Source organism: Equus przewalskii, chromosome 30 (genome assembly GCF_037783145.1).
Source record: "Equus przewalskii isolate Varuska chromosome 30, EquPr2, whole genome shotgun sequence".
NCBI lineage: Eukaryota > Metazoa > Chordata > Mammalia > Perissodactyla > Equidae > Equus > Equus przewalskii.
Window position 1 is genome coordinate 18,283,763 of NC_091860.1, and position 14,624 is coordinate 18,298,386.

At 37.2% G+C, this 14,624-nt stretch overlaps 1 protein-coding gene across 4 annotated transcripts in view; it reads left to right on the forward strand.

Moving 5' to 3' along the window:
• Positions 1-14,624, forward strand: part of MINDY3 (MINDY lysine 48 deubiquitinase 3) — an 84,631-nt gene that overhangs the window by 58,858 nt on the left and 11,149 nt on the right. For all 4 annotated transcript variants that reach the window (XR_543089.2, XM_008511013.2, XM_070601078.1 and 1 more), the window contains one exon: positions 2,444-2,516. Coding sequence is in view for 3 of the 4 variants with exons in the window: in XM_008511013.2 (XP_008509235.1) it covers positions 2,444-2,516 (73 nt within the window). In the remaining variant the exon portion in view is untranslated. The remainder of the gene's footprint in view (positions 1-2,443; positions 2,517-14,624) is intronic.

The window sequence follows — 14,624 nt, forward strand, 5'->3', positions numbered from 1 at the left end:
TTATATATTCATAACCAGAGGCAAGAGATATGCAGTGAAATTTTCATTCGGTCTGCTTTAATTCCTTTCTACATTAACGTAGTGTACTTTTTTTTTTTTTTTTTGGTAGCACTTGGAACTTAGAAATAAGGCATCAGGCAGTTCACTTTAAATTCTTTTTGTGCTCCTATATTTTCTGAAATCTTTAATGCCAGAGAAGTCACTGTAAACCTTTTTCTATTGCTAAAACTGGAATCTTCCTTGTTTCCTCAACTTTATAACAGTGGTGATTTCCCAAAACTTCACTTTGTAGGAATACTGAAATAATGCTTCAATTGTATTCTCCACCACTTCTTCCCCTAAAAAGATTCTTTTGGTTTTTGACCAAGAAAAACAGTATTCCCTTTTCTTCTATTTAGATCATAGTTTTTAAATGATATTTGGAAAATTTGAAGTAATGTTTTAAAACTCATCTCAAGCTTCTCCTCATCACTAAGTTACAAAGGTTGAAATGCAACAGACGGTGAATAGAGAGAATGACAGTATCCTCATCTCGAGCCCCTGTGCGCTTCCCCTTTCGTACAACCTCATCTGCCGCTGTATGCCTGCTCCTCTGCCATTATTTCCGTGACTCAGTTATGGTGTTCATCCACAAATTCCGAGTCATTCTAAAGGGAAGAATTGAAGAAAGAAAAAAGTAAGGTTGGAAATAGTTAAGGGAGCCAAAGCTTATAGGGGAATACATGTAGAAATTTTTGAAGTTAAGGTTTGGGAGTGATAAAAGAAGCTAAGGAATAATAATAATAGTAGCCCCAATGTTTGTAATTGTTCCCCAAAACCTAAGAGCTAACACTGCAATCCTAGCTTTGATACAAAGTTAATTACAGAGCTAAGGCTGTATTAGTGATCTAAAGGAAAGAGTTTTAAGAAATATGTTCAGAAAAGATTAAATGAACAAACAAAACCCAAGAATCTAGCAATATCTACCTAAATTACACATATATTCCTCCTTTGACCCAGCAATCCTACTCTGATGCTCTGTCCTACAGATATAACCGTACATGTATGAAATTACATGCTCAGGCTTATTTGGTGCTACATTGTTTATAATAGAAAAAGACACAATCCTAGTAACCAGCGGTAAAGGGCTGGATTGTAAAATCAGAAAGCCCATTGAAAGGGCACGAAAACATGTCACTTGACGTGCATATTATCTGCAAAATACTGAAAATGCAGGAAAAGGAGACCCTAAAAGTTGCTATTAAGGATGGTAAATGGAAAATGACTGCATTACGGAATTTTAGTTTGTAAAATACCAGATAGTTTAATTTTATCTTTTATTTTAATATATGAAAAATACATAAAGGCTTGTATATATTGCCTTCTTTTGATTCCCATTCCCTTTTGATTTATATTCCCATATAAACTGAACGTTAAGGTGTTCAGGCATCTAGTCTCCTGGGTGGATAAGAACTACTCTGATTCTTAACTCCTACAGGGTAAGGATGGAATGATTAGGGTAAAGGTCAATTAGTACATTTCTTACAAAAATTTGTTTCCACAGAGAAACAGCATTTTAAATTGTATTTAACATTTATACCCCACAACTTCTTAAAAAGGATTCAAGATGGTAAAAAGGGATACTTGGAAACTTATTTTCTAATAAGGTTTGTCTGAGTGAACACAATTACGGATGAAGGCTTAGACCAAAGCTGCGAATAGAGGATCACGGCTGGAGCCTGGGTTCTAGATTCGTGTTAGTCTAGTAAGAATTTCATAGTATCTTAAATATGTGGCATAAAGGTTTGTGAAGAGTCTAAGATAACACTAAATTTCGTGCTTATTTTTGATAAATAGTAATGTTGCTTACTGTGTAAGGAAATTAGTCATGATAGAAAATTAGTTTTATGGACAAGGAATAATTCTGCCTTTTGGGTATTTCCTCTGAATTAAGAAAAGTTCAATTCTGGACATGCAGAACTTGATTGTTGATCTTTGGCTAGGTATTGATATAACATGCTCACTAAAGTAAAATGTCAAATATATTGATCTGTAATTGTTAGCCATCATTTATCTCTGGATTTAATTTTTAAATACTTGAAAACTAGAGTATATTTTAAGATATTTCTTCTTGCACTGTAATGTAAAACAAATGTATATCATTAATATTTGCAGATTTTCATTTTATAGTAATTATATTAAACTTTTCAAGTGTTTTTTTTGTAAAACTTCACATCATTCTCACAACAAATCTCTGTAGTTAAGTATTATTCCCACTTTTGGAAATAAAATTAAGGCCCAGAGAGTTTGTGACTTATCTAGTCACCTACCTATGATAGAAGTATAACTCCAAGTCTTCTGACTGCGGATGCCGTCATTTCTTCACCTAGCGTCCTAATTGTTTTGCTTATTTTTACTGTCATCATACTGTAGCTGGTTCATAGTGTGCTTTTTCTCTTTTCAGGATATGGCTTTAGTTGCCCCTGAGGCTCCTTCAGAGCAAGCCAGGAGAGTTTTCCAAACCTATGATCCAGAAGGTAAGAGATTTTATTATTTTATTAACATTGACTCTGTTTCATATCTTTATATAGTTGAAATATATTGATACTTACCTGAGTTTTATTCAAAAGAGTTTTGGATTATTGAGTGAAATGTGGGTTGCATTTCTTGAAAATTTTAAATGGGAAGTGCTGAAAACGGGAACCAATAAAGTAGGATCCTTAAGTGACTGTCAGGTCCGCAGATGTTGTAAGGTTTTCATGTTACTTGAGGTACTGAAGTAATAGTTACTTGAATCTTGACCTTCAGCAGTCAGTGTTAAACAGGAAAAAATAGCGGCTTGTGAACAAGCTCATTGAAAGGTAAGTCGTTTCCTTCTTTCTTTCTTTATTCAAATGAATATTAAATAAACCTTTTTTTAAAAAATTGACATATAACATTCTGTAAGTTTGAGGTATACAATGTGTTGCTTTTGATACATTTATATATTGCAAAATGATTGCTAAAGTAGCATTAGCTAACACCTCCATCATGTCACATAATTATCATTTCCTTTTTGTGGTGAGAACAATTAATATCTAGTCTCTTAGCAACTTTGAAATTTATAATACAGTATTGTTGACTTTAATCATTATGTTGTGCATTAGCTCTCCAGAGCCTATCTATCTACAGTTGCAAATTTGCACCCTTAAACAGCTGTGGACATTTTTATAATATTCTTCCAATCTGAGGACACAGGACATCTTTCCATTTATTTGTGTCTTCTTCAGTCTCCTTCATCAGTGTCTTAATAGTTTTCAATATATAGGTCTTACACTTCTCCTTAAACTTATTCCGAAGTATTTCATTGTTTTCAGTGCTATCATAATGGCATTGCTTTCTTAATTTCTCTTTCTTAATTTCTCTTAGTTTGTTGTTGGTGTATGGAAATGAAACTGATATCAGTATGTTGACTTTGTATCCTACAAATTTACTGAAATCATTTATTAGTTGTAACAGTACTTTAGGGGAATCTTTAGGGCTTTATATAAGGTCATGTCATCTGTAAACAAAGATAATCCTTTTTGATAGGAATACCTTTTATTTCTTTTTCTTGCCTAATTGCTATGACTATGACTTACAATACTATGTTGAATAGAAATGGCAAAAGTGGGCATTCCTGTCTTTTTCCTGATCTTAAGAGGAAAGGATTTTAACCTTTCACCTTTGAGTATGACATTAGCTGTGAGTTTGTTGTATATGGCCTTTATTATGCTGAGGAATGTTCCTTCCGTACTAGGAAATTTTTGAGCATTTTTATCCTGAAAGGATGTTGTATTATGTCAAATGCTTTTTCTGCATATTGAGATGATATGATTTTTTTATTTCATTTTATTAATGTGGCATATCACATTTATTGATTTGCATAAGTTGAAATATCCTTGCATCCCTGGACTAAATCCCACCCAATCATAGTATATGGTCCTTTTAATGTGCTGTTAAGTTTGGTTTGCTAATATTTTGTTGAGAATTTTTGCATCCATATTTATAGGGATGTTGATCTGTAGTTTTCTTTTCTTGTAATGTCCTTATCTGGCTTTGGTATCAGGGTAATGCTAGCCTTGTAAAATGAGTTTGGGAGTGTTCCCTCCTCTTCAGTTTTTTGGAAGAGTTTGAAAAGGATTGGTGTTAATTCTTCTTTCAGTGTTTGGTAGTTTCACCAGTGAAACCATCTAGTCCTGGGCTTTTCTTTGTTGGGAGGTTTTGGATTACCTCTTCAATCTCCTTTTAGTTATTTGTCTTTTCAGATTTTATGTGTCTTCATGATTCAGTCTTGGTAGGTTGTATGTTGTTAGGAATTAATCCATTTCTTATAGGTTGTCCAATTTGTTGGTGTGTTATTGTTCACAGCAGTCTCTTCTGATCCTTTGTGTTTCTATGATATCAAGTTGTAATGTTTCCTCTTTCATTTCTGATTTTATTTATTTGAGTCCTCTCCTTTTTTCTTGGTGACTCTAGCTAAAGGGTTGTCTGTTTTGTTTATCTTTTCAGAAAGCTAGCTCAATGTACAGGGCTTTTACCTCCTTGGTTAAACTTATTCCTAGGTATTTTATTCTTTTTGCTGCAATTATAAATGGGATTGTTTTCTTAATTTCTCTTTCTGATAGTTTGTTATTAGTCTATAGAAACACAATAAGTTTTTGTATACTAATTTTGTTTCCTGAAACTTTACTACTATTAGTTTTATCAGTTTTTTGGTGGAGTCTTTAGGGTTTTGTCTATATAATACGTCATCTGCAAATAATGACAGTTTTACTTCTTCCTTTCTGATTTGGATGAATTTTGTTTCTTTTTCTTGCCTTATTGCTCTGGCTAGGACTTCCACTGTTGTGTTGAATGAAAGTGGTGAGCATGGACATCCTTGTATTGTTCCTGATCTTAGAGGAAAAACTTTCAGCTCTTCACCATTGAGTATGATGTTAGCTGTGGGCTTGTCATATGTGGCCTTTATTATGTTGAGCTATGTTCCTTCTATACCCACTTTGTTGAGAATTTTTTGTCATAAATGGATATTGAATTTTGTAAAAGGCTTTTTTTGCATGTAGTGAGATGATCATATGATTCTTATCCTTCATTTTGTTAATGTGGTACATCACATTGAAGTGTGGGTGTTGAACCATCTTTACATTCTGGATTAAATCCCACTTAATCATGATGTATGATCCTTTTAATGCAATGTTGAATTCAGTTTGTTAATATTTTGTTCAGGATTTTTACATCTATGTTCATCAGGGATATTGGCCTGTAATTTTCCTTTCTTGTGATGTTCTTGTCTAGTTTTGGTATCAGGTAATGCATCATAAAATGAGTTCGGAAATATTCCCTCCTTATCTCTTTTTTGGAAGAATTTGAGAAGAATCGGTATGTATTTCAAAGTTTAGAATTTACCAGTGAAGCCATCTGGTCCTGGACTTTTGTTTGTTGGGAAGTTTTTGATTACTGATTCAATCTCCTTACTAGTAATTGTTCTATTCAGATTTTCTATTTCTTCATGATTCCGTCCCAGTAGGTTGTATGTTTCAAGAATTTATCCATTTCTTCTTGGTTGTCCAATTGTTTGGTGTTTACTTGTTCATAGTAATCTCCTGTGATCATTTGTATTTCCATGGCATCGTTTATAATGTCTCCTCTTTCATTTCTCATTTTGAGTCCTCTTTTTCTCTTAGTGAGACTAGCTAAAGGTGGTAGATTGTTCATCTTTTCTAAAAACCAGCTCTTCATTTCATTGATCTTTTCTATTTTTTTTCTTCTCTTTCACTCTGTTCCTTGTTCTTTCCTTTTTTCTACTAAATTTGGGCTTCATTTTTTCTTTCTAGCTACTCGAATTGTAAAGTGAGGTTGTTACTTGACATAATAACCTCACTTTACGCCTCCAATAGAGTATGTCGAAGTTCACTATATATTCACCTTTACCAGTGAATGTTATACTTTCATCTGTTTTCAGATTACCAATTAGCTTTGTTTTGTTTTAGCTTCAAGAACTCCCCTTAGTATTTCTTGTAGGGCAGGTCTCGTGATGATAAATTCCCTCAGCTTTTGTTTGGGAAAGTCTTTATTTCTTCTTCATTTCTGAATGATGACTTTCTTGGGTAAATTATTGTTGGTTTACAGGTTTTTGTTTTGGTCCCTTTGAATATGTCAGCCCAATCTCTTCTGGCCTGTAAGGTTTCTGCTAAGAAATCTGCCTATAACCTTATCGAGATTCCTTTGTAAGGAATGAGTCTTTTTTCTATTGCTGCTTTCAGAATTCTCTGTGTCTTTGGTTTTTGAGAGCTTGATTATATGTCTTGGTGACGATCAATTTGGTTTGAATTTCTTTGGGGGCCTCATGTACCTGAATGGCCATTTCTCTCCCCAGATTTGGGAAGTTTTCAGTCATTATCACTTTAAATAAGTTTTGTGTCCTTTTTTTCCCCTCTCCTTTTCTTCTCAGACTCCCATAATATGGGTATTGTTTTTTTTAATGGTGTCCCACAATTTACTTAGGCTTTCTTCACTCTTTTTTAATTCTAATTTCTTTATTATCTTCTGACTTGATAATATCTAGAGATCTGTCTTCAAGCTCATAGATTCTTTCTTCTGCCTGATTGACCCTGGTGTTGAAGTTACCTAGTGTATTTTTCATTTCATTCATTGTTTTCTTAAGCTTCAGAATTTCTGTTTAATTATTTTTTACAATTTGTTTGTTGAACTTGTCATTTTGCTCATGTATGGTTTTCCTAAGTTCATTGAGTTGTCTATCTATGTTCTCTTCAATCTCACTGAGCTTCCTTAAAATAGTTATTTTGAATTCTCTTTCAGGTAACTCATAGATATCCATTTCTTTGGGGAGAGTTACTGGAAGATTACAGTATTCCTTTGGTGGTGTCATGTTTCCTTGGATTCTTGTGTTTCTGATGGCTTTGCATTGATGTCTGCACATTTGAGGTTGCAGTTACCTTTTCCAGCCTTTTAGGACTGGCTCCAGTGGGGAAAGACTTTCACCTGGAGGTGGCTGCAAGAGCACCAGCTAAGTGGGATGCAGTGTGTTCGGTTGTTTAGGAGGCACAGTCGCATAGTCTTTGTGCAGCTTCATTAACTGAGGTTGACAAGGGCTGTACTGTGGGGAATCTTCTGTGGCCAAGATTGCAGAGGTCATACATGTGGCAGTGGCAGGTAGTGCTGTTGGGATCCTTGGAGGTGAAGGCTCTGGCTACTCAAGTCTTCCTGTTCTTACTTTTTTTGCCCATGGGGGGAAGTTCTAACCAAGAGGATCCTTCTCTGCTCCTTTCCTGGCATGCTGGCACTCAGAGCAGTATCAGAGCTTGCGTCCCAGGATCAGGCACGTCCAGAACTACCACAGTACCTGGGGCACAGGTGCACTTGTTGCAGCTGTGGCACTGGTGTCTGGGGTGCACATGTGTGCAGATCTCCCATGGAACTGGAACCTGGTTTTCAGGGTTCACCATAGTGTCTCTGGTTGGCATGGGGGCACACAGCAGTGGCACAGGCCCTGGGATGACAAGGTGCAGTGGTGGTTTGGGCCCAGGGGCAGATACAGTGGCACACAGCCTGGGGATGGTGGGTCAAAGTTTCAACTCTGGCCCTAGGGGGCAGTCACAGGTCACCAGCAGCAGGACCCCACTGTTGGTCTGTTAAAGCTGCATATCAGGACCCAGGAAGCTGGGCTCAGAGCAGTAGCACATGGCCCCAGCAATGATGTGTCAGAGCCTTGTCGTGGGACGGGGAGTGGGGCTCAGGGCAGCAGTTTCTGCCCTGGTAATGGTGGAACAAAGCCACAACCTGGGGCCAGAGGTGGGGCACAGAACAGTGGCAGCTCCAGTCTCATATATGGTGAGGTGCTTTGATGCCCCATCCTGGAGAGGGGGTTACAAGAGTGACTGGGGTCTCTGAGAGCAGGTCTCACTGCAATGACAGCTCCAGCCATTGGGAGTAGATGCAGGGTGGGCGGACTCTGGGCAGCTCTGTTAGCTGGGACCAGCATTAGTGAAGACTGTGGGGTCCACTGTAGCAAAGGCTGCAAATGGCCACAGAGCTGAGGCTTGCTCGGGTTCTCCTGTTCTTTTCCCCGTGCGGTGAACTTCTGGAGGACCACTCCTAATGCCAAGCCGCCCTTGACTGGGGAATGGGGTGACACAGGTAATATGCTTCCTGTACTTTTTTATGCAACCATCCTCAGTATTTGAGCGCAGGGTTTTTGCTCCTACTTCTTTATAGTCCAAAACTTTGTCTCTGAGCTATTTTCTTCAGTTTGTAGTTGTTTACATTTATTTTGTTGTTGTTGTTTTGTGTGGAAGACATGTGTTGGGGACTCCTAGCCCTCCATCTTGCTGATGTCACTCCCCAGAATATTTCTGTATAATTGATTGTGCCAGGAAAGATACAGAAGAATAAATCATCTTTATGATTCCCCTTTGAGCCTGAGCTCAGCTATTCTACCAAACTAGCGAAGATAGTTTTGAAAAGTTCACATATATATCACTATAATGTCCGCTACATCGTCATTAGTTAGGTTGTCTTGCTTATCTCTGTGTTTATGTACTTAGCTCTTATAGTTTAGTCATAACCGTTACCTAACTCACTGACTTGTCAAGTATAACTTTAAAATCAAGTCACACCTTAAATTCCATTGTAAATTGCCATGTAGGAACCCACACTATTGGATCAGTGAAGTCCTTGTGAGCTCCTGAATGCATCCAGTTATCTATGAATATTTTGTTCTATCTTGAATTTTTTTTATTCTTGGGGATCTCCTCTTTTCATCTCTGAACATTTGAGTCACACGAATTTTAGGAATACATCTTTTCTCTTACCACTTACGATAACTTTAGGCTAGTTACTTTTAGGTGTATAAACCTGTTTTCTTATATGTCAAATGAGCATAACCACACCTATTTCTTGGAGTCATTATGAAGATTAAATGAATAATGTTGTGGAAAACACCTTGCGCAGTGGTTAACATGTAGTAGGCACTTAACAGATGGGAGTGCCTTTCTCTCTACACCTCAGGCTAAGTGGTGCTTGTATTGGTGAGTAGACTTTGAATTAGCTTCTTCCACTATGACTTTCTCTAACTTAAGAAACATAGAAGTTCCTTTCCTCTTGGAATTAATAATCTTTTAAACTTTCGAAAATGTTTCATTCTAAATCTTTTGTTGGCAAGTAAAAGAGATTACCTCTTTACATTTTCCCACTACTGAATGAAAGTAGCCTTATAATAAATCAACAACTTTATCTTGAATCATTGTTATGTGTAGCACATGGACTACGTCATGGAGGGTGACAGACTTGTAACCATTCTCTTACCACTTTGAATCCTTTGATAGAAAAGAGGGGCAATGAACAAATCATTTCTGTTCCTAAAAGTTTTTAATAAATTTTGAGCTAAGGATCAAACTTAATAAAGTACAGTTTTTGGAAACCATAACAAGTTAATATGAAAATAAAATTGATATAAATAGTGTAAGATTAAAAGAAATGTTGTGATTAAGGTGAACTTTGATCAGTTAGAGAGTTATGAAGACCTGAGGAGGGAAAGATCACGTTGGCAAATGAAGCAAAAAGAAGATTAAGTGATGTATCTATGAACACAAGTAGGAGATTTGCTGGCTACTCTTTGCATATAAATTGCTAAGTGTTTGACTTGAACAGAAAGACAAGGCACAAGAAAAATTATTATGTAGCATTTACTAAGGAGAAGTCATGCTAGAGGCAAGAGGTTATTGGAATAACGAAGGAAATTAATGGTCACGGCTTGGATTTATATGTTAAAGAAGTATATTTCAGAGAATGAGTTGAGCGATCTCCTCTTAAGGATTTTATTTAAGGTATATGGTTTTTTTCCTGCCACCTCTAAGCCCCTTCTAGATGCCTACCTTTTCTGTACCTTATTTTCCAATGGAGAGAGTACCACTTCACGATCATACATGCACATATGTAAATGCCTGCTCTGTTTCAGGACATAGTTGAGGACTATTTCTACCCATACTAATATCAATTACAGTATGAAAGGTAGATTCCTTCCAGAACAGAATACATTATATGATGAAATATGTAAGATGGCATGATGGGTAAACTGGTCATCTTCCCAGAGTTTCCACAATCAGATCTTTAAAGTACTGGGTAATTTTGATTTGAAGTGATGGTCCAAGATATCAAGCACACTCTTATCCCTGTGTAACCACCATTCCAAACTGAACATACGGCTTCCCCATAATCCACCTTTTTGGATCTGCCACATTTGTTTCATTAGTGAAAATTTTAGAACAGAAATTGAAACTGTGAGTGAATGAGCTCCTTGAGAAAAAGAACACAAAAGGAGAGTATCAGATGATCTCAGGAGATAATAACTGTTAATGAACAAAGGTGTAAAGAAATGCCTTCTGAGTAAGAAAGGAGTGTTCACAGACGTAGAAGACGTGGACCTGAAAAAAGCTAATGTTAGAAGGCTGGTTAAAAAAATCCACCAGGAACGCAAAGATACTAAAACTAAAGTTTAGTTTCTTACTGTCGATAGCAGTAGATCTGTTTGTTTCCTTTTTGCAATTTTGTTAAATCATTAATGAGGTCGCAGGCTTGTACTGTTCAGTTTGTTTTACAAAATTACAAGCAAAATTAGAATTTCTTTTGTTACCAATACTATATCAATACTACTACCAATTTATAATCAGTGGCAGTTTTTCAAAAATGAGTCCTGAGAGATACATTTGAAAATAAATTGGCTGTGTTTTTACTAGAGAAAGAAAATTATTGATTGAAACTTTTCATTTCTATAGTTTTATCTGTGACAACTTGAATTATTAAGAAGAAAGCGAGCAAAACTTGTTTAGCCTTGCTTGTTTAGTCATATATAAAAAGGCATCTTTTTATATATGACCTATTATGAAGAAAATAAACTCCACTTTCTCATCTGACTATCACTGTTCATGGTTTAGCTATATATAGTCGACTCTAGGACATAGAAGGGTTAAAAACAGAAAATTCTTCACTTTTAGTCTTTACAGTCACTTGGAAACTAATCAGCTAATCTGTTAATTGAATTTATTTCCCCAAACATATCATGCTTTTATTTCAAGATTTAGACAAATCACGCTTTCTCAGAACACCTAGTATACTAACAGTTCTTACAAGCTTCTGGGTCATTCTGGTTTCCATTTAGCAGAGGCTGGTGTGAGGACAACTGTCCTTTGTCATTCTCTTCAGAATATCTGTAGAAAAATTGACCTAGAAGGAAGCTGAAGAAAAGGGAATTTGAGGGCCGAGTGGTTAAGTTTGCGCGCTCCGCTTCAGTGGCCCACAGTTTCGCCTGTTCGGATCCTGGGCTCAGACATGGCACCACTCAAGCCATGCTGAGGCGGCGTCCCACATAGCACAACCAGAAAGACCTCCAACTAGAATATACAACTATGTACTGGGTGGTTTCGGGGAGAAGGAAAAGAAAAAGAAAAAAACAAAAAAAGATTGGCAACAGATGTTAGCTCAGGTGCTAATCTTTAAAAAACAAAAAGAGAGAGAGATTTGAGTTCCGGTACCCTTGAGTATTTTTGTATTGATCTCATTCCCCACCCGACTATAGCGCCCACCTCTGACATCTACCCATGTGTCTGACAATGAGGTAGACCTGTAAAAGCTCTGTGAGCAGCATGCTTTAGGCATATTATGAATTAAATGTTCTTGCAGGCTAAGCACCGATTATAGCATTGCCTCTGTGAGATGCATTTTCAGTGTTCTAAACAGTTGACTTATTATGATCTTTTGAAACATAAACTTGATTTATAAGTGGGCATCTGTCTAAAAATAATAATAATGATGATGATGATGATGATGATGATGATGATGATGTCTGGCCTTTGCGTGGAATGTTACAATTTATAAAGCACTTTACTTGCATAGACTCATTAAAACCTTACCGTAAACCCAGGAGGTAGGCAGGGATTACCATCGCCATCTCGTTCATAGGAAAACCAACTTTGTGACAGTTGAAGTCACTTCTTCAGAGCTACCTATCTAGTTTTGAGAACTGAGGCCAGATTCTAGGTGTTCTTCCAGAAAATCAGCCATCTTTCCTCCTCTCTCCACTACCAGTGTCTTTTTTAAAGGCTGAAGTCATAAAGAGGTATTTTTTAACCTGTCTAAATTTATCTACTTTTAACTTTTTTTTTCCTTCTTCTTCCTCCTCTCCCCAAAACCCCCCTGTACATAGTTGTATATTCTAGTTGTGAGTGCCTCTGGTTGTGCCATGTGGGACACCACTTCAGCATGGCCTGATGAGCAGTGCCATGTCCATGCCCAGGATCCGAACCGGTGAAACCCTAGGCCACCGAAGTGGAGCGTGCAGATTTAACCACTTTGCCACAGGGCTGACCCCTTAACTATTATTAATTTATTGAAATAAGGATTTGATATTGACTCTCATTCTCATTGAGCAATTAGAATAATCTCCATTTCAGATTCTTTTGGATCTTAGGAGCTCAATAATTATTTTGATTCCAAGCATACAAATAAAATGAGGTAAAAAAAATATTTTTAACTATTAATTTCTCCTTTGTAATACTATCAAAATTTTAATTTCAGCAGGACCTTGACATATCACATCTAATTACTTGGTTCAGTTTAATGAGTAATCCCAAATTCAGAAATGAAAATAAACACTCGTATGTATGCTCAGAGCCTAAGCAGACCTATACAAAGTGTTACATGTGGGCTTTGGAGAAAGTTCATAGTTTTATTTTGTTTTTTGCATCTCTTTTGTGGGGGAAAGTGTTTGGATATGTGCTTTGTATCCAGGTACACATTTTACAGGAATTTTTTTAAATAACAGTAAAATAAAAAGTAGGATGGAGGTAAATTGATAAATGTGACCAAAGATACTGGACAAGAGAGGAATTTTGGAGTGCTTCCACCTACCAGCAACAAATGGCTGTATCTAAACTGCTAAAAGCACTCCAGTTGGTATCAGACAGCCTGGATTCAAGTCCCACCTGTTACTCATTAGTGTGTGATGTTGGGTGAGTTCCAAACCTCAGTTTTCTCATCTGTAAAGTGGACTTAATATCTACTCTACATAATTATGCAAGTACTCAATAGATTGACCATATTACTGTTTTTTAAAAAATCCAAAAGTGTGTGGCATTGACCTTATTCAGTATCTTCAAAGACACTGAATTCTACATAGATGGTATTTGAAATAATAGTCATGTTACTGCACAAAGAGCACAATCTGCTCATTGCAAGGCAACAGGCAATCGTCAAGAGGCAAGATGGTGGCAGGGAAAGGGCACTTTATTAAGCAGTAAGCTAGCAAATCGGATGATGGGGGGACTAGTGTCCTAAGCGGGGCACAGAATCTTGAAACAGTTATATAAGCCAGTGCGTTATAGGGGAGGGGTTAGGTATGTTGACCCTCTGGTGTTACAGACTGGGAGTCGCCACACCAGATCTTTCAGTTGTCATTGATGATGGCTGACAGCATAGACTCTGTCCAGGGGTCATCACTTTCCTAAGGAACTCAAAAGAACAAAGTTATCGTCTTACTGCAGCTGGGAGGTACATACACAAGCAGGGGTCATAATATCTACAGGGCAGGTAGATCTCCTGGAGGGTGCATATCCCCTGGGCTGGTCAGTTAGAGGTCATTCAAAGTTACAATATGGTCTCTTTTCTACAATATGGCTTCCCTAATGTCAACCTTGTGTTGAGTCGGTATCAGTCACAGGTTTTCGCGTTACGTGTAACGGGGTTTGGTTTTGTTTTCCTCTTTCTCTCTGTCTCTTCCCTTCTCCCTCACCCCTCCTCCTTATAGAATTACATTTCAGAAAACAACACTATTTTGCCAAGGGATATATATTTTGATTTTAAAATGGCCCTTTAAATACTTTTTTTTTAAGTTGCTAAAATATATGTCGACAGCCGTCTTTTGTCAGTGGGCTGCAGTTTTTTAATCTTTAAGAATAATTTTATTTGTTGTAGATTAATATATGTCAATCCTTAGACATTCTTAGAAATTGCCTTTTAATTCAGTCTTTTCTGATCCTTTTAAAGGACATTTTCTTCTCTAGACCTTTGCTGCTCCCCTCGTGTCACTTCTGCTCTTCACCCCGCTACTGTGGCATTGTTGTCACTGTTTCTTTCATGCTGCACCAGCCAGTTTTCCTGTCCCCTGTCATCATGTTGTCTTTGTTTTGCAGCTTTTCCATCACATCCATGATACAAGTGGTTGTGCGGGAGAAGCCATAAATTAACTGCTCATTTCTTTCTGAACTTTATACATACAGTTCACCAAGCTGTTTTTGATACACGCCTGGTGCCTGAACAGTACTTTGATTAAAGCTGAAATTAGAATTAGCTTGAATAATTAAATGTAACAAGTGTTAGCGAGCAGCTGCTGCGCTCGGCCCTGGGGGTATGGAATCCCTGCCACCTGGGAGCTCCTCCTCTGCTGGGAGCCAGGAGCGAGCCAGGGTGCCACGGAGGCGAAGACACCGCGGAAAGCTGGAGTGAGAAGCTGTCTTCATTGTGCCTAGGGGCAAAAGTCACATATGCTTTTCAGTAAGAATTATATTAAATTGTAGGTATATGTTATTAAAGCCTTAATAACTAGATCTTGA